At 42.1% G+C, this 21168-nt stretch overlaps 1 protein-coding gene across 4 annotated transcripts in view; it reads right to left on the bottom strand.

Moving 5' to 3' along the window:
- The window catches only part of LOC119170757 (prestin), an 89622-nt gene that overhangs the window by 34955 nt on the left and 33499 nt on the right, over positions 1-21168 (bottom strand). For all 4 annotated transcript variants that reach the window (XM_037422012.2, XM_075886761.1, XM_075886763.1 and 1 more), the window contains 6 exons: positions 20091-20244; positions 16511-16624; positions 7745-7822; positions 4342-4437; positions 3637-3743; positions 1607-1676 (listed from right to left, as the gene is read on the bottom strand). In XM_037422012.2, coding sequence (XP_037277909.1) covers positions 1607-1676; positions 3637-3743; positions 4342-4437; positions 7745-7822; positions 16511-16624; positions 20091-20244 — 619 coding nt within the window. The remainder of the gene's footprint in view (positions 1-1606; positions 1677-3636; positions 3744-4341; positions 4438-7744; positions 7823-16510; positions 16625-20090; positions 20245-21168) is intronic.

Here is a 21168-nt window from a genome sequence, read left to right as displayed (position 1 = left end):
ATTTTGGAACCCTGACACAACTGCACTCATATAAATATTTTGAGTTGTTACAAAAAGCATGGGCAATTGACCACCTAGACATACAAATAAGGATGGCAGCACTGGCTGCAGTAGCAGGCATGCATAAGGGTCTCCTCAATACACTTGCTTTGCAGTTATCACATGTCAGGGTTCGTACAGGTTTCCAAGGCGAAAATTCAAGGATATTCAAGGACTTTTCAGGACCTGTTCGAAGTTTTCCAAGGACTCGAAGCGGCATGCTTACAATAAGCACTTGCAATAAATATATGGATATTGCAATTATATTAAAAAAAGAGCGTAGTCTCAATGACTTCTCGCACCCTCTATATAAGGAGAGGGCACGATGCCAGGTCAGAAAGTTGTGCGCTGATGGGCTTCAACGCGCATGTATAGTCAGACCTTAAAGGGGTCGTGCCACAATATTTGTGGCTTGCACACTCTTTGCTGCAAGCTTTAATTAAAGCTTCAATAAACACAATACATGCACCAAGGTTTATTTATTCTTGCTATATAATTTGTCGCTTTTTTTGATATGGACCATTTTCAGTTCCTGTTTGTGGGGACCGAGTTGGGCAGGTACGTAGCAGTGTAGCTGATTTAGTCACGTAATAACAAAGCTTTGCACGCGTCATGCTAAGTATGGTCAGCTCTCGCACACATGTGCCACACAAGCACCTGCAAAACAAACTCGCCGCTACCTGCAGCAGCCGCGATGCTTTGCCGGTATGAACGAGGCGGAAGTCCGGAGGTCACTCACCAGAACACAGATCTGGTGTGACGTCACTACAACTTTCGTTGCCCTTCCTATAGAGCTACGCCAGTGTTAGACACGCTGGCGATGGGCCTCGATTAAAGGAACGAGCATTCAGGTACACTAGAGAAGTGACTTAAAATATATTCTCAAACCCACACGGCGCTTTGATGACACCACACTGACATTTGATGGCACCACCCTATAAAGAGTGTTGACTTGTGCACAGTTCATACTCGCAGCACGTTGCTCAAAAACTAAGAAGTAACAACTGTGACAGTGGTTAATTACACTCATTCTATGGATATATGTGTGTTCTTTTCTAGCACCCTTCTTGGTTTGTTTAAACAGCCCGCTTCCAGCGTCGAGCTGTGACAGTGGTTCGTCAGCGCTCGTCCTGTGCACTTTCTTTTCGTGCCTCCTTCGTGCTTGAGCGGCGCGTTGCACGTATGAGGTTGTTTGCCCTTCTTCGTGTGACATTCAAATTTTTTGCTATCACATTTACTGCTTCACCCTTGCCACAAACTCTTTTCTTCACATGCACTTTTGCTAAATGGGACCATGTGCCCCCACGACGCATTACTGCTTCAGAAATGCGGAGTGACAGGTTCACACACCGATGTACCACATCTAGGAGGTCGCGATGCCGATATGAAAGAGCACTGCTTAGGAAATTCAAGTATTTTCAAGGGCCTTAAAAATGAAATATTCAAATTCAAGGGTTTTCGAGGATTTCAAGGACCTGTACGAACCCTGCATGTTACTCTAATCCCCCTTCCCGCCCCCCAAGTATTTCTAGCATCCACAGAGTCAGGCAACGAGAGCATACTTCACCATTTGGTATTTCTTGATGGGCGCAAAGAATTCAGTGTCAGCCACAGGGCCAAGCAGGAACGACTTTGGGCTGCGTAAATGAAGAACTCCTAATCAGCTTGACATTATTTTATAGCTAGAATAACTGTCTTGCAGACCATACACTTGAGCAGGTAACAATATATGTGTTACCAAAATGTGTGTCCAACAGGATGTTAAAACTGTATGGTATAAGGAATAAATCGATATATTTAGATTTGACAAAACTATAAAAATACTTGAAGGCATATCAAACTTAATACAGTTAATTTAAATTACAGCTATACATATTTTGCTATAGTGATAAGCCATATTTTTTCATTATTAAAAGTCTAACTTCTATATGAAGCCCAATTTTTGCTTGACACAAGAAACATTCGTCAGTCAGTGCATTGTGATTCATTTGCGACAGCTTAATGACAGCTTCACATTGTTCTTAACACCCCAGAACAAAAGAAAGGTGCGAAAGATGCAGTAGTGAAAGCCTCCATATTATTCCTAGGGACAAGCTTTTATGAAACAGGGGACAAGCATTTATGAAACATGACGCCACTAGTACGTGTACACTAAGGCTGGGCGTCAGACGTGTGACCCCGTGCTCACCACAAGAATTCCAGTTCACTGAACTAAATAACATGACAGGTTTTGCTGTCGTCACAGCTCCATACACATATACAGTGATGCAACGAGCAGCCCTGCAACATACCTACCAATCCCAAAAGTGGTCTGAAATGACAAAACTGAGCACATGGTGACGCAGTAAAATTTTGTTAAATATCATGGCAGTGAAGTTACACCCGACACGAAAATGGCTTCATTAATGCGTTACATCTAGAGCCTAGCAAACACCAAAATTTTGGGGGCAAAGCACATTCAAGTATTAAAGTGTGAGCCCGAATCCAATCGAATATTTTTTAAACATTTCTACAATATTTTTCGAATATTTCAAAAATAGCTGTGAAATAAAGTGGAGAGATTTCTTAAACATATTCTCATGAGACAGCCATATGAAAGTTTCGATTGGCTCGATTGAGGAAGCACTGACGGGATGGTGTCAAATAGTTGTTTAATCCAGAATGAGCCAATGCAAAGGCCGAAGTGTACTTATACACATGATTTGACACAACCGAAGTGTTGCCGACAACGCCTCAAACGTGAAAGGCAAAGATGCTATTTTTTCAGCTTCTGCTCTGTCAAGTTCTGTGAAAGCCCAACTGATGTGGTGCAGAAATGCGTGCTCACTTCCGAGTCCAAATCTGCCTCGTAGACATCAATATATAAGAACATAAGAAATTTTGGATGCTAAAAATCGTCAGTGTCCAAGTTCTCGAACTAATAGTCGAAATTTCAGTTCCAAAACAGCATTAATTAAGTGTGTTCTGCCAGATATAACATGTAGGAACTAGCGTTTTCTTGAGTCAATACATTTACAACCATAGCAGAGCCTGAAAGGCTCCTTTGCCGCAGTATGAGAATGTGATGGGGTGAAGCATATTAAAAATCTCAAGGGGCCACTGTCAATCCGATGATGACTGTGTCTTCGGGAAGCTCAAATAGTTTGAATAGTCAAATTCCAGCACGAATTGAATCAAATAGCAAACACTATTCGAAAAATACTCGAAATCACGAATATTCGCACACCCCCAGTTGTATTAAAAAATTCATGATAAATGTTTAATACACTGTATGAATGCCAATGCAGTTAGCACTCCTTCACTTCGTTATAAAAGACAATTAATTCTAACAGTATTCATTTTGTCAAGGCTTCACTGTACTACTCAAGCCATTTTGTACCAACAAACTTGTCTATATTGAGGGATGGTATTATAGAATTCAGTTTTTCTTTGAGTGTGACGACAGACAAAAATCAGGTGCTGTCAATGATGAAAATGTAATAAACGTGCTTACTAAAGAAAGCCGAAAAGAGTCATGTTAACAACTCCCTTTCATGCAAGCAAAGTGTGACTAAACTGTGGCCCAATATTAAACCAGATGTGAAAGAACAGACCCACCGTTGAATCTTGTATATGAGAGTGAGCAGGGAAAATATGATGCCAAACACCAAGCCAGTGATGATGTCAAAGACAACTGTTGCACAAAACGACACTATCCACACTTGCTGAAAAGAGAGAGAAGTTTCACGGTGGTTTGTTTGTTGAACAGTTCCAGTGCTTCCTGAGTGCAACATCACTAACTTTGTGCCCTACAGATACACTGCAACACCACATCTTTCTTTTCTTCCTACACTCCACTGTATACTGCAGCTAAATTTCACAAAACCCAAATTGTGTGGTTTAATATTACAAGAGCGCTAAGTACGTCTGCCAAATTCTAGTTTCTGGGTTGAATTACACAGCACTTCACAGTTTGTTTTGGGGAACGCTTTCACACAAGGCTTAATGTTAACTTTTACTACCTCAAGTTAAACCTTCTCGGAAGAAATGCACGGACTTTTGGAGATTTAAGCTGCAACATTTTCTCTCAAGATGTAGCTGCTGCAGTATGCATCATTAGACAAATAAAACTGCAAAGCTAACCAACAGCATTTTTACCACTCCCGCTTTCTTTACATCTTATGTGGAGGGAAATGTTTGCTGTATCAGAAGCATGTCTTCACACGATTTAAGCATTAGTGTAGTTGCTAGTTAGTAAGGCTATTAACTAGTAGCTACAGATGTTCTTATCAAACCCTTTCAAGAGATCTTAGAATGACTTACTCCATCAATTTTTGAAATGTTCCAGTAAAGCTTGAAGTTCCGAACCTGCATCACAATGCTCTTCAGTGAAGTTACAATGATTGCAGCCAGGACACACTGAAAGAAATATCGAACTAGTCATTACTGAAAATAAAAAGCAACTTATTGCCTAATTCTAAAAAACGCCCTGTCTGCCAGACCCAAATGTGATACACATGATATCTAACTGCAGTGGCACATAAGCTTGAGGAGCTGACATTCTCGTGCACAGTAGCATTGGAAATTGTGTACTCAGCTACTCAAGTTGTGCCTCAAGTTGTGCGGTTGAAAAAATAAGAACATAGATGGAAACTGTCTCTCCAACCACACAATTTAAAGATCGTAGCATCTGCTGGAGAATTATCTTTCACATTAAAAGCACTAGTATGTAACGGACTCAATTTGTCACATACAAATGAAGCTGGAAAAAAGACTGTCGTTAATACTTTCACAATGTTGTCTGTTTTATTCCAATCTTGAAAAAAAAAATGTCAATGGCATGGACATCTTTTTTTCGTAATCTACCAGTTTGGGCTGGAACAACGTTTTATTTTAGGGCTACAAAGGACAAAGGGGTTTAAACATGATAAAAGGTACATGGGAGGTCAGTTAGTAACCGTCAAAAATGCAAATTTGGCAGTGTTGCAATGATAAAATTGACGAATCGGCAGCACTAAAGCTACAATCACATTGATGAATTTTAGAATCGTTGAAAAAGCAGGAACTTTTCACTAAGCTGCGCAAACCTTGGCACAGCAAAGCTGGTTGATCCTCAGCTTGTCATGCTGCAGCACGGGAATCGCAACACCCACGATAGATGGATCCAGCGTGCTCGGCGAGAGAAGCAGCAGCCAAGAGAAGGTAACAGGTAAGTACGAAATAAATGCGAAAATTGTTACTCTGAATGTGTGCAAATCATTGTCTCTGAGCCTAGGTGTAAGAAACTGAGCCGATTGCTAAGGCAACGACTCGGCGACAGCTGCTCTTCGGTGAAGCAATGGCAGTTGGTGCGACAGCTGCTCTCCGATGCGGCACTTGGTATGTAGCTGTGGCGGTTGCTATGGCATCGGTGCAGCAGAAATTTTTTGTTAACAGACGTCTCACTGCTGCCTTTCACAGCCTCACTACAAAAAGTGGATTGCTAGACCTCCTATAAACCGTCACGTATTGCTCCTGTACACAGTATTAGCTTTGTCAAGCGTTGCAGTTGTAAAAGTAGAATGTGCGGATGTCAGAGCTTTCTGCTACCTATTTATTGAAAAAGAAATGTTTCTTTGATGTGCATTACAGGTGTAACTCTCCAGAAAACTATATCAGTATTTAGGAAAGTTTGGGCTGAAAAATACTGAAGGAAAAGGAAACAAGCTAGGATTAGTTAGGGCATTCTCAGTAAACACAAATAAGTACTTTACCACTCACATACAAGAGGAACTCAATAAACCATAAGAAAGATAATGTGCCTCGTATCTAGCGTACTTGGCAACATTTCAGAATTCAACAGAAGCTTCATCCACAAAACTTCACAGCAGCTCTCCACTGCACTCCATCAAATACAAACCTTTAGTACCTGATAGATTCCAACATTGACAAAACTCTCATTTATTATATTTACTCGCATAATGAATGCACTCGCATCATAAACGCACCCCCAACTTCAGTTATCAAAATCTGGATTTTTTTTTCTTCTGCATAATAAATACACCCTTTATATTGATCTGGTGCAGTCCTCCTAACTGACACATCGCACCTCCTTGCCTATTGGATCTCTTCCATTTTACATTGTTATGCCGACCACTTTCGGCCACTTTGGCTCGCTTCCTCTCCCCCTTTGCCTGCTGCCGCGCGCCATATTGATCTTTTCTCTATATGCACGTGGGAAGTCCCCTGTCTTTATTTATTATCTGTGTGCCACAGCGGGGTTCATGAACAGTGCGAGTGTAGAGACATCACAGCTCATAAGCACACAGCAAGCGAAGCTCACGAAACTGTCCGCGCCAGCCAACGGTTGCTTCCAGCAAATACAAAACTTAAGGTCCAGCCACATGCCCGCGATTTTCGAGCGACGACGACAGGATTTGCTGTCCCCATGCTGTCACGAAGGGCCATTGATTGCCATCACGTGACAAGTTTTTGAAAAACCAGAAAAAAATAGCTTCTCACCCAGAAAAGATCGCGACGATTTCTGCAACATCGTAGCACCTCTTAATCCTTGCTTTGGCTGCAATTTGCTCTTCGTGCTTGTTATCTGCTCGTACTTCAAGGAATGCAAGATATAGGCTACTTTTCAACAGTAACTTCTCATGTGGAGAGCAAGGTGGCAACCGTATTCTGCGCTAATCTTGTTATCAACGCTTTGTTTTGAAGCTTTGGTGGTTGCTTGCTGGAATGTCAACGGCGGCAGCGCGGTCGTGCGAGGTTGCCACAAAGCTGGCAAAGCACATCATAGCATCGTAACGCACGCTTCTGGGCACCCCTTGAAATCGTGGTAGATACCACTGTTGCAGTTAACGATTGCAAGAAAAGAAAGCCGCGAAACACTCTTATGGAGTTTGCGGGCAGCGCAGGGACAGCTTGCAGAAGATAGCCCCTTCAACCACCAAATATGAGGGCAGTTCCACAAAGAAGCTGTTTGCAAACAACGTACGCTCGTGTATGTCAACTACGAAAAACTAAGCGACCTAACTCTTTTTTTTCGCATTACCACATTTTTTTGCTCATCCCGAGAAAGCTCTTATAAAATTTACCCTGCATAATTAACGCACCCCCAACTTTGGTCAGATTTTTTTAGAAAAAAAAAATGCATCCATTACGCGAATAAGTATGATACTACAATGTCATGGCAATCTGCTAATATAATTGGCTGGTGCAGCCTTGCAATTCTTCAGTGAATTGTGAAATGATGCAGTTGCCATTGCAATTTTAAAACTCTCATGAACTGTATAAAGTTACTTAGGTGGTATGTTGATACGAGATATTGGAGGGAAACAGCAGGAAAGACAAGAGACCAGGCAGAGAATAATAATTGTTGTGGTTTAATGTCCCAAAAGCACAATATGATTATGAGAGACGCCGTAGTGAAAGGCTCCAGAAATTCAGATCACCAGGGGATCTTTAACGTGCACCTAAGTTTAAGCACACGGGCCTCAAGCATTTTAGCCTCCTGAAAATGCGGACGCCTCAGGCGGGTTTCGATCCCGCGACCTGCGAGTCAGCACCTAAGTGCCTTAGCAACTAGACCACCTTAGCGGTCGACCAGGCATACAAGGGAGCATACAAAGAAGAACACAGTGTCATTCTCGGCCTCGTCTTTCGTCTTTCACGCTGTATTTCCCTCGAATGTTGACACTGAGTGCCAGAGAGGAAATTAAGAGCTTGACCTACGTACTATAGGCAGTTCCTCCAAGTAATGTCCCAGGAAAAGAATCATGAAAACTATGATGATGATGTTCACAATGCTGACGATCTGAAACCGAAAAAAAAACAGACAACCTAAGCATAATACCCTTCGTAATTTTTCCTGCCTGACTTTCCCCACATACCAGCAAAGGCCAGATTAAACATGCTATTTGATAGTAGGGGTATGTGGTTTTATTTTCACGAACATAAAACAGAAAAAACAAGCCAAAAGCAAGGGCTATATAGCCTGACGAATGCTTTTGCTCCGAAATACACACTGGTACACAGCAAAATGTCTACACAACTTTGACACAAATAAGGAAACAACCTTTTATACAAAGACTAACGATCAGCAAATTGTAATTTTGTGAATAAACATCACAAATGTGAAAAAGGAACAGAACATTTTGCAGTAATAAAATACCTTTAAAAAAACATCTATATTGCAATATATAGAATTGTTAAGGAGAAGAAAAAGTGATAATGATGAACATGTGTGGTGCCTTATGATGCAAGGGCCAATTGATGGCTAAAGTACGCCACTTCAGTAGACTAGAGATGTTAACAATGATATGGCGCGTGGCTGTGTAGGGGCCTTAAAAATCCTCGCTCTAACGTGAGTAAAAACATAGAAGTATTAAAATCATGACAGTGGCATGAGATATGTGCAGTGAAAGTGGATGTCAAAAGGTCATAATAATGAAAACATAGTGGGGATATAGTCACCGCAGCAGTGACTTCAGTACAGAGGTCGTGCTACGGATCCCCTCGAAATATGCAGTGAAAACTATGTACGTCATTTAAAAATGTAAACAATGATTGAAGTTTAAAAATCGGCAGAGATTTGCTGTCAGTAAGGCAGTAAAAAGTGCTCTTTTCTTAGAGCATCTAACTCATTGCACTGGAAGAGGATGTGGAGAACCGTAAGTGGTTCTCCACATCTCTCACACAATGGTGGATCGCCGGCAAACAGAAGATATGAATTTATAGAGTGTGTATGTCCTGTTCTTAGCCTTGTAAGTGTTATTTCTGTGTGTCGTGATTTTGATAGTGGTAGACAATTATCTAGTTGTGGCTTAATAACATGTAGTTTATTATTTGTGTGTCTATCCCACACGTTCAGCCGATAACCCCCGAGCTTTTGTTTTAGAAAGGTTTCATGTCAAGTACAAGGATTAGTATTGATGTATTAGCGGCATCGCCCCTGGCGGATACAGCCAGCAGGTCTGCCAAAATTTTTCCTAATATCGCACAGTGCCCCGGCCCCCAGCAGACTACAACATGCTGTTTGATGAGTAGACTGTGCATAACAATGAATAGAGCGACACAAGAACTGGGCTTTTGTGTTTAAAAAAGAGTTTTCAAGGCTTTCACCACACTCAGAGAATCCGTGTAAATTACCGCTGTTTTTAGTTTTATATGTGCAATGTGCTTAACAGCCGCAAGTATCGCATAGGCCTTTCCTTTGAAAATGCTTGCATCAGGATGCAGGACGCCAGTATCTGAGAAGGATGGACCAATGGCTGCGTACAAAACGAAAGTGTGGACTTCAAGGTATCTGTAAAGAGCTCGGGACATGTGTACTTTTGTTGTAGTTCTGGGAAGTATGTGCGGATATGTACAATGGGTGCGTGCTTTGTAATCTTTAATAAAGACACATCACAATCTATTCATTGCCACCGCCATGGTGGCCGACATGCTGCAGGAGCCATCAAACCATGTTAGAGTGACACACCGGTTTCCTCAGAAAGGCCCCTCACACGAAGTGAATAGAGTTGTCTCAAAGATGGCCGGTTTTCAAACAGAACAGAAGCAGACATGCCATCAATTGTAAAATGTAGTCTAAAAATTGACACACCGGTTTCCTCAAAAAGGCCCCTCACAGGAAGTGAATAGGGTTGTCTCAAAGATGGCTGGTTCTCAAACAGAACAGAAGTAGACGAGACATCAATTGTAAAATGTGGTGTAAAAAATGGTCCTTGTCTGCCTTCACTTTGAGATAATATAGAAAAGACATGTAACATCTCTGCAGGTGGAGTGACCATTCGGTCGATTCCACGTACGGGCCTTCAATGGGGCTGGTACGAAAGGCACCCATAGAGAGGCGAATGCTCAGGTGGTGAATAGGGTCAAGCATATTTAGGGCAATAAGTGTCGCCGACTGATAGGATATTGCTCCATAATCCAGGCAAGTGCGTACAAGGCGCTTACACAAGTTCATCAGACACTTCTTGCCACTCCCCCACGTAGTGCGTGACAACACTTTTAGAACATTCATGGATCTGATGCACTCGTTTTTTAGATACTTGATGTGTGGTACGAAGGTTAGCTTGGTGTCCAGAAATAAGGCTAAGAATTTGTATTTGGCATTAACAGACCGGTGTCCACCATGCAATTGAATGTCAGGGTCAGGATGAGTGCCTCTCTTTCTGGAGAACAAGACACATGTGCTTTTTGGGGGGTTCAATCGGAATTCGATTTCCTCTGCCCATTTGGAGACCTTGTTCAAGCCAAGCTGAACCTGCCGCTCACAAATCGGCAGGTTACAAGACTTAAATCCAAGCTGGGCATCATATTTTCAATCCAAGCAGGACATCATATTTAGTAAACAATATTTTGTGGGATGCAAAGAGGCAAAGAATTCATTTTGACAATAAAAAGAGTACAACTGAGTACACTACCTTTCAGTACTCCCGTTTCTTGGACAAATGTTCGGGAAAGAACACTGCCCACTCTGACACGTAATGTTCGATTGGACAAGTAGCTTTTGATAAAAGTAAACATCCTGCCACGCACACCAAAGTGGGACTGGTCTGTATTCCAGCTTTTTCGATATTGAGGAACACAGAAAGCAAGTATTGTTTGTGGATGAAGACGCCTCGGATCTGTGCCTCCATACGTACCAGGTGGTCAGTGGTGGATCTACCTTCTCGAAACCCGCATTAGAATGGGTCGAGCAGATTGTTTGTTTCAAGGTAATGTACAAGTCAGCGGCTTATCATTTTTTCAAAAAGTTTACACGTGCAGCTTGTAGGTCTGATTGGCCTGTAACTACTAATAGAAAATGGATCCTTGCTTTGCTTTAAATCGGAATAATAATGGCTTCTTTCCAGGCAGAGGGGATTTCACTCAAAAACTAGATAGCGTTGTAAAAGGAAAGCAGGGCTCTTTGCGTTTCAGAGGGCAGTTGCTTTAATATTTCGTATCCGAACCCGGGGCAGATTTATTGCAGACATATAGCGATGCTTGTAACTCGGCCAAAGAGAAAGGGGTAATGCACGGCTCATGTTCAGAAAATTTTCGCTGTACTTCCTGTTCTTCGACTTTTTTTTTTGTGTCGTTGAAAAGCTGCAGTATAATACGATGAGCTGGACACCTCTTCGAAGTGGGCACCAAGAAAGTTCGCCTGGTCTTCCAAGGTGTCTCCTTGTGTGTCTACAGGAGGTAGTGGAGATGTGTGTCACCCTGCTGCGTTGCAAACCATGTTCCAGACTTTAGTTTCTATGAAGTTATATGAAGTAATACCTGATAAAAACTTATACCAACTTTTTACTTTTTCTCCTAGCCTGCCGGCGTGTCCTCCTGCTTTGGGACTTAATTTTCTTGAAGCTTTCAAGATTCTCTGCTGTCAGCGAGTCCCGAAGCAACCTCCACGCTTTGTTTTGTCGTTTGCATGCTTTGCGACACTCAGTGTTCCACCATAGGACACATTGCTTGCCAGGCAGTCCAGATGTTTGCGGGATGCATTTCATCGCAGCGTCGGTCAGAAAAGCTGAAAAGTATCGTACAGCTGCATCTATGCTTAGACCAGATAGATCAGTCCAACTTAAATGAGTAATCTGCGAGAAATGTGCTCAGTCAGCTTTGTCAGTGATCCATCTGGGGACCTGTGGGCGATATTCATTTGGTATTTTGGTATGGGTGTTCTTAGCATTACCGGAAAGTGGTCACTTCCGTAAAGATTATTGATGACGTTCTATGTCAATAAAGGACAATACTGAGGTCTATTGACAAGTAGGTATTGTTGGCGAGGCAGTAGTGTGTGGGCTCTTTCCGATTTAGAAGACACGCACCAGAAGTAAAAAGAAACCGTTCAATCAGGCGACCTCGAGCATCGCAACGAGAATCACCCCATTTATTGCTATGTGCATTGAAATCTCCAAGGAGGATACAAGGTTCTGGAAGTTTATCTATCAGGGACTGGAATTCATGTTTTTCAAGATGATGGTGTAGAGGTATGTACACAAAGCAGATGGTGACGAGTTTGTTCAGAAGAACTACTTGAATAGCCACTGCTTCAAGAGATGTTTCTAGTGGTAGACGTGCAATCCCTTGATTGCCTATAATGGCCACACCACCAAATGACGCGACGGCTTCATTCCTGTCCTTTCGAAAAAATAATATACTGGCGTAGAAAATTAGTGATCTTGGGTTTTAGGTGTGTTTCTTGTACACACAGAACTTTTGATGAATGTTTATGTAAAAGTTCTTGAACATTGTCGAGGTTTCTCAAGAGTCCTCAGGCGTTCCACAGTGAAATTTGTCTCCATTTTTGATGTAGTTAGGTGCTGTGTGTACAAAAATGTTACCTTAGGTTACAGGGCCTGTTGGGGGCCCTGTGACGCGGGGTTTCTCTTTCTTGTTTCACTTTAAAGAGCTGCGTCTTTACTTCGGTGTCTGAGGCACAGGAGGAGTATGTCTTGTGTCCATCACCTCTTTTGAGGTAGTAGATGGTACCTGCTTGGCAGGCACGTTTATGACAGTTTCGAACCTGACTGCACTTGCTGTGGCCTGGGGTCCGGCAGACTCTGAAGTCTGCTGGCACTTTTGAGCAAGAGGCGGAGCAGTACAGGCTGCTCCAGCCGGAGGCACTTCTGGCACAACCGCAATCACACTTGGTGTGGATCTCGCGGGGGCCGAAAAATGTGGCACGGCGCCTCGGCGCGCCACGTAAGCAAGGAAGGTTCAGAATAGTTTTGTGCAGAAAGCCGTTGACATGCCTCTTGAAATGATAGGTTGAACTTGACCTTAAGTTATAATATTTGTTTCTCTTTTTTCCATGCAGGGCATGATCGGGAGTTGGCAGCATGATCTCCTTCACAGTTAGTGCAACAGGCTTCTGAAGTGCACATTCCGGATACATGTTCACAAGATACGCACTTCGCGCACGTAGTGCGCCCTCTGCATGTTTGAGATACGTGTCCGAAGCGCTGACACTTCAAACATCGGCGAGGATTGGGTATATAAGGTCTGACACGAAGCTTACAGTAACCCGTTTCAATGGAGTCAGGAAGGTTGCTTGTACCAAAGGTAACTATGGGGGGTCTGTTTTTTATCTCGCCTGATTGTTATTCTTTGTACTTTCACTATATTTTGTTCCTCCCAGCCTTCGAGCAATTCACTTTCAGACAGCTCAAGGAGGTCATCATCAGATATGACACCATGCACTGTGGTCATCGAGCTGTGTGGGCCCCTGATACTGGGATATTATCAAATGCTACTAGTTTTGATAACTTGTCGTACTGGGTCTTGTCGCGAACTTCCAGAAGGAGATCGCCATTCCCCATCTTTCTTACTTTATAGCCATGGCCAATTGCATCTGTGAGCGTTTTCGAGACAATAAATCGTGAAATAGATCGAACTGCTTTTTTTTTTCATCCTGGCAATGAATTACGTGTCTTTATGGAAGGTCTGTTTTGGCTGTGCAGACAAGAAGCTGTCACCGTGCGCCACCTTTCAGGCGGCGATCAGGGAGTGCGGAAAAAGGGTTTTCCATAAGAAGCATTTTCAATTCGGCGGCGATGGTGGTCACCCACCACCGAGCCTAATAAGAGGACGCTTCAAGGAAGTACACTTGAAGTCGCCAGCCATGCATCGCCGCTGTAACCGAATGTAACTACCCAAGGTTGGACAACTACATAGGGTTAACCCTCACGCCAGGAAATTTGGAAGTAAATGAAAAAGAGAAGATGACAGGACAGATAAAAAGTGAGAGATAAAGACAAAGATGTAGAAAGAGAGAGATAGGAAATGGCGACTGCCAATTTTCCCTGGGTGGGTCCGTCCAGTGGTGCCATCTACGTGAAGCCGGGGCCAAAGGGGTGTGTTGCCTCCACCGGGGGGCCTTAAAAGTCCAATCACTTCGCATTAACTCAACCCCAAGGATCCCCTTTTGCCCAGGCACGGCTAAGCCATGCACGGCAAGGCATGGAAAAAGTCAAAACCCCCCCTCCCCCATTGGCTCGAGTCCGTTGTGTTGCCACACACCAAATGCCTGCTTGTGCAGACGCCTCTGCGGGTAGAGGAACAAGTAAAAAAAAAGTGAAAGTGAAACTAGAGGTAGACAACTAACTAGGCTTGAGCAAATAGTGAATTTCAGGTTCAATAGAGAGAGAGAGAGAGAATTCATTAGAAGGCAGAAAGGTCAGTCTGAGCTAGTGCACTCTAGCCTGCTATTCTACACAGGGGACAAGAGAAGCAAATCGTGATTTTGGCCAAATAATTTCTAATCGAATTTGAATAGTATTTGAATAGTATTCAACATTGCAAAGCAAAATGGGCATATTTGTCATGACCCAACTAACCTGCACAATATTTTCTAAATATTGAAACTAGGACTGTGCGAATGCCACTCTTCACAGGAAGTGGAAAGGACTTTAAAATGTAGCAAGATCTGACTATCGGTAGAATGCAAGTTATGACCTGTAAAGAATGTTACGTCTGAAAATTTGCAATACGTAGAGCATATAAGCTGGTATAGCATGCTTTTAAACTTAAAAGCGATGAATTAATGTCAGGGTATTATGTTCATTTAACTTTGAAGTGGGGCCTCGCAGCAGTGCGGATGTTTTCTCAATATGTGTTTTCACGGCTTAGCAGCCCTTCACTGAAGCGAAACCTTCTTTAAAAAAATGTTACAATATACAAACAGGTGCTTTCACGGCTTCGCACTCCTCCATTGCAGCGATATCATTTTTACAGGGGCCAACATGCGAACTATAAATACACTTATTCGTTCATTTCGAATGCCAAAGAATTTTCAATATTTTAAATTCGAATCAAAGCGAATTTGAACAATCGCACGAGCCCACTATTAACACGTTCACAGCAGGGTGGGTCACCAGCAGGTCATGGCCTGCGCTCCTCCTATGAAGCTGCAATGTTACGAGTACGCCTGTACTTGCAGATGCAATAACTTCGTGATACTTCAACTCAGAGGAACGAGCCTTGTTGCAAGAGGTCACAAATAGCCAGAACACTTTTCTTGCATTAGATAGCGTGACTTCCCGGTGATCCACGTCACACTCTATGAAATTGTTTGCACGCTGCGTGCAGTGTGACCTACCGATAGCCCATGCACAAGAACTCTCTATCCTGTGCTGCCATATAAGTTTCGGAAGTGCAACCAATATACAAATTTTTCATTGCGCTAGCTGTCAGATGGCCCTGGTGCATTTTTTTTTTTTCCAGGAGGGTAGTGGCGGCCTCTTTCTCAGTTGTGTTGCTCGTCCCTATTCTGCTCCAGTTTTTGAAATAAGCTTGCCTCAAATACCTACGGGCGTTCTTCCTGCTGTTCCCAAATATTTTAACGCGGTTAATGAATCATGATGCCTTTTACAGATGCATAAGAAAGCACACCACAGACGAAACAAATGTGTGCGTGTGTTTTCTAGTGCCACTCACTTTGGTTCTCAGAAAAGTTTACACAAAAAACTAAAAAAACAGCTCTCTATCTTTTAAGCCAACAATTTAAACGCCATCCGTGAAGGTAGCAGTGCCTTCCCTTTGGAGCGAGTGAAAGGTGTGCAGGCACATGAACCCGAGTGGATTACGGCGTATCTGGAAAATAACCCGAACAGCCCCCTGGGGGGTCACTCCGCATGTAAAACAAAACCTCAAGAAAGCAAGCTGCAGCAAACGTCTTAACTAGGCATTAGCAACTCAAAAGTAAGGACACTGAGAACAACACAACATCCCGAGAGCTACGAGTGAAATAAATTCCTTTTTCCAGAAATAAAGTGAAGACACAAGCATCTGGAAAGGGGCTGCCTACTCCATTGAAAGTAGGCTAATGAGCTAACTACAGTGAGTACATGCACGACAGTCGAGCCATTGTGCAAGGAAGGCACATCTCAAGGCAAGCACAGACACAATTTGCTGCAAGATCAAAATAAATTGAAGGACTTAGCTATCCCATCCCCTATATATTTTTCATTTCTAAAAGCAACTATTCACAGCGAACAGGTAATGTTGTGAAAAAATGAAGTCAGGTAAGAAGAAGATATGGAGAAGCTGGCTGGTGTGCGAGTGTGTTGGTCAGCCATTTTGACTCCTTTGACTGTAGCAGTCTCCCTCCGTAAATGCATCCTGTATACTTACGCAGGGTCACCTCTTTTTCTTTCCCGGTACAAAGATTACACCGTGCCAGAGAGCACTGGCATCTCTTCTCTAAATGACTTCATTGATATTACAGGATGAATCAAGAAGCACATTCAAAGGTGTGACTAAAAACATCATGCTATACAAACACCTAACACGATGAATAAAACAACGAGTATGCGTGCAAGAAGGTGTCATACAAGGATGCATCAAGAGCCCTGCATCGTAAAAAAAAGCATAAAAAGACATCACGCAACCAATGCTTTGGGAAGCACTACAACCTCATAGAGGTCCTGACTAGGAAAGAAACCAGTGCTGAGAACAACTTTAAATAAAATACATAAAGCTCATAGCATTGACCTCCGATGTCACCCACCTGAGTCTTGCCACCAGCGCCCTCTTGGACAGCGCTGCGGGGCACAGACGCAGCGAGAGGAAAGCAGGAGAAAAAAGAGGAGAACACGTGGCTCGCTCCGAGGGCGAGAAACTCCTGCGTGACGAAAAACACTGCTCAGTTATAACTCCTACGGGTAGTCACTCATGTACAGTACTCACAAACTCAAACGCTACATCACGTTTTTTAGCATACCAACTAGTACGACTGATTGTGAGAGATAACACATCACCTCGCAACAAACATAGTCTTTAAAGATAGTGTTAGCTCTGATCTATGTGGTCGAGTTGAAAGTGTGCCATTATGACTCTTATTATAGACTGCGCAAATGAAAGCCTGAGAGTTACTTAGCCCTAAATTATCCTTTTTCAATCCATAAGTACTGTATGTGGAATTTGTAAGAGATTGCATGAAAAATATGTTCACATCAAAATGAAAACTGCAGTGCAAATTAAGCGCAATAACAAACAGACAAACCCGCATACGTAATGCTAAGCATCCGTCCCCATGAAGGTTTTCTATCCACATCTCATTTCACTCCATTGTAATAACGAAACTTCAAGTGAAACTATAAATAAAGTCCCCTATGCTTTCAGTTGATCTATTATATTTTGTGATACAGTTTTGTCAAATAATCATGGGCTCCATTCATTAAGAACAAAATTTATCTTAGAACAAACTTCATACTTCAAAAATAGGCATTCACCAATCAAGCTTGTTTATTAGAAATCAAAGCAGAATTTTAAGGTCACTTATAATAGTTTGTTTGAGTTGGCTTCAGTAACCTAACATTTCTATATATATTGTATTTACTTGTGGCTTTTGCAGCAGTTTTGAGACCTACATGAATAGATTAAGTAAAATTGTTTATCAAGAAAACCACATTCAAGGTCACAATCCAAATTAAAAATTGATGAAGCTTTCCAGAAACACCATAAATGACGGAGTCAAAATGACTGGTTTAGCGATGCTGCTAAGTACTATGCATAAGATTTCGCATGTTGTTGGCCATGTCTTGTTTTTGTGCTATGCTAATAAGAAACACGTACTGCAAACTGAAATATTTTAGTGATCTAATGTTCAAGAACTTGAGGGAAATGTATGGTGGTTCCTGCAAAAAAAGCATGTATATATTGCACTATTTTTTACACTGCGCATGTTTCCGTTTCCTTTTTCAGACAAGTAACCACCCAAATAGTCTTAACACCACAAAATAAATATGCCGTGTAGCAGCCAACAAACTGAAAAACATTCACAGCCTTGAAATTGGGTCGATAACTTGAGTAACTGCCACAAACTGCCACTTGCCTCCGTGCATCCAAAGGTGAAATTACAAGTAAAGTTGAATGCTATGGTGTCATGTTTCATTTACCATACAATACCTAACACTCCATCAAAAACACATCGAATCAACATGCGAAATGAAGCTATGCACATACAGATAGAAAAGCAACAATTGGAAAAGTGTTCAATTATGATTAGTTGGTTTACATCACCCCTTATTTACCTGCTCATGAACCGCCCGTTTGTAACATGAGCTTCTTTGCATGCGAGCGAAGCTTAAACCTCCGACGGGCAGGGCTTATATGTTGCCACGCTGCCCACATGTACGTCCGGCACATTAGGCGACGAATTTGCTTCTTCGGGCTCTGGACAATTATTCATTCAGTTTCAGTATTGCCAGCTTAAAATGAGAGCTATCAAGCTATTGTTTAGGCATAGTCATGCAGTCTAAGTATTAATGACAGTTTCATGTATTAGCTCCTTCTTGTTGCTTGATTTTCCCCTTTGTTGCCCCACTATTTCCCTGTGCACTTCTATTTACCGACTGTTGTAACACACCTGCTTCCAGCAGTTCATGAGAGCACAGAGCACGCTTGCCCTTTCCTTCTGTTTTCCTTCCCTTACTGTTTTCGTCTTTCTCTGCCTATAATTCTCAGCAACAATAGAAGCTCCAGGTTCTGCACGGTTTGACCGACCATGTCTTGCCAAAGGCAGAGGTGGTTGCTACTGTGAACGTAGCACTCATCACGAAGTCTTCATTCTATTATTATCACTTGATTACTTACTCGTTTATTTTTACAGGAAGCTTACTTTATTTCCACACAGGCAAAATGAAGCCACCATAAGTGTTCAGCTTCTAACCATTCACACAGGCACATTACTGGATTGGCAGGAACTGCCAAAACTTCTGTGCAAATGACACAGACTAAGAAGAGTATAAATGGCATATAACCCTTTTTTACATGCATCTCAATGAAGCCCAAACTGCTAAGCTATAGCTATACATGCCGCTATTCAACAATAATTGTGCATTCTTGTTACTCATTCAGAACTTCTGTACTTCCTGTGCTAAACTGCAGGTAGAGCTCTCAATTTCACGAGTGCATGTATGGCTTTTTGTGGTAATCCATTATTTATTGCCATTCCAGAGGCACTGTCTATATTCTTTATGCCCATATTTAAGTTTACCATGCTTGGCTACTTTTTTGGACCGGTGATGACAGAAAAACCCGCTCCGTTACTTCGCTAATTCTTGGCTACTTTCTTTTTTCTTCTATACGAAGCAATTTATCAGTGTCTTGTGACATCACAGTCACTAGCTATTGAATATGTGATGTCATAACAAGGCGAACAAAGTGCACTTCCAGCTCCCTAAATTCCCCTTGGCGCTTGTATTACAAAAAAAAAATACTTCGATACTTGGCTGAGACTCGGGTGAAAAATGTTGCAAATGACCTCATGTTTTACACCACCTCTTGCTAAATGTAACACCAAACTCAGTGAACAGGACATTTGTCCCCCATCCAGGAAGCTTCGCACTTATCAACATTGTAAATTTGATATCCGATGAACTGTGTTTATTCATTCTTAGTACTAGGTACAGGATGCAACTTCGAAATGTTAACTACTTGAACTAAGCTATACCACAAAAAATGACTGCGCAAGTGAAAACAATTTGTGCTTCCATTCCAGCGATTTTGAGCACACTCATACAATACACATTTTTATCATCACCACAAGGCTGGTGTTTCTGGAATTTTTAAGAAGAGTCATGCAGTATGTAGAGCAGTGGAGGCCTGGACTTAGTGAAGACACCAAACACTTTCCCAGAAACGTTATAATAAATAAAGGTTTGTAGTACTGCTACAAAGAAAGTGTCGCACCTGCAACACTGCAAGAACCTTTGTCATCTTGCACAAACTGATTGTTAAAGTCAACAATTTATGCTTTAATTTTGTCAATTATGATGCTGAACAGTGCTGTTACACCTATCTTGCTTTTCAACCAAAAGGCTCTTGCAGTTGATAATTTAAGCCAAAACATCATACTTGTTTTCATGCACTCTGGCTAATTTTGGCTACTTCTTACGGCCCTCTGCTCAAACTGGCTACTTCTTGGCTAGTTTTTTCAAATTCATGGCTATGTTTTGCCTTTTAGACCAAGCAACTCTGCCCATATTTGTGGCCATTGCAGCTTCTCGGGCCAGCTTATAAAACACATGAGCACTTACTGTACCCAAAGCACAGAAGGGACGCACACAAGTGCTGAAGATGTTTACCTGATTGGCATCGACACTATAGCCATGTTTCAAGCCGAAAATCCTCCCCAATGAGAGTGTGATGGCAAAGCTGACAATAGCCATGACGAAGGATTGTGGCAGGATGGCAGCTATTAATGATGTGTTGAAGCTAGGAAGCGAGGGCTCTGGCAACCTATCGTACAGTGGCAAGAAAGATAAGGAAAGGTCAATGCTTCAGGACCATCTTGGTTGGACAAACAGTAGAGCCCTCATCCACAATTGAAGAGCAGGCCTTTTGCTTAAAAAAGAAAACAATTTAAAGGCAGCTCACACTTCCAAACTGAAAGTGACGAATAAGCTGCAATGTTTACTATGCTAAGTACAAAGTGCAGCCCTTGGTTTCCAGAATGCATGTCACTACATTAGGAAAATTCTACACTTAAACCTCGATACAACGAACCCCAAAAATGAAATATCAGTTATAAAGTAGTAAATGAAGAATAGTCTTGCAATAGACATAGTGTTAGAAATATACCTTTGTAACATATTTTTGGATATAACGAAGTAATTTTGGCATAAGATGCAACTTTGTTACGAGGTCTGAGTGCATTGTTTTCACACAACTGGTTTGGAAACAACTGATCACAAATGTACCTAAAAAAATTGAGGGACCCCTAGGCTTCGCCTTTAAGAGTTGAACGCGATAGCAAAATCCGGCCCCTAGTGCGCCCTTCAACCGCTAAGTGCATACTTATTAATATGTTTTGTGACATACACACACACACACACACACACACGCAGTAGATTGTACGAGCACACACTATTATCGTCGAATGGGCTCGTTTTCATTGTGACACCTGTCAAACAAAATGCATTAAAGGGGCCCTGAAACACTTTTTCAAGTAACCATGGAATGAATTCATTAAAAGAGCTTATTGCCTCACAAATTCAACTGCACAAAAATTTTAGCAATCCGTCCAGTGCGAGTGGAGTTACAAAGGTTTGTCGCATGCTGCGATGGCATCATCTCTTCTCTTGTCCCGACAAAAGCGCTGGAAGCTAAGCAAGGAGTGTGGCAAAGAAACAACTGTGCTTCGTGACCTTGAGCACTTTTTTT

The sequence above is a fragment of the Rhipicephalus microplus genome, chromosome 2 (genome assembly GCF_043290135.1).
Source record: "Rhipicephalus microplus isolate Deutch F79 chromosome 2, USDA_Rmic, whole genome shotgun sequence".
NCBI classification, from domain to species: domain Eukaryota; kingdom Metazoa; phylum Arthropoda; class Arachnida; order Ixodida; family Ixodidae; genus Rhipicephalus; species Rhipicephalus microplus.
The sequence above is the reverse complement of the archived record's forward strand: the minus strand, read 5'-3'. Positions and strand labels throughout refer to the sequence as shown.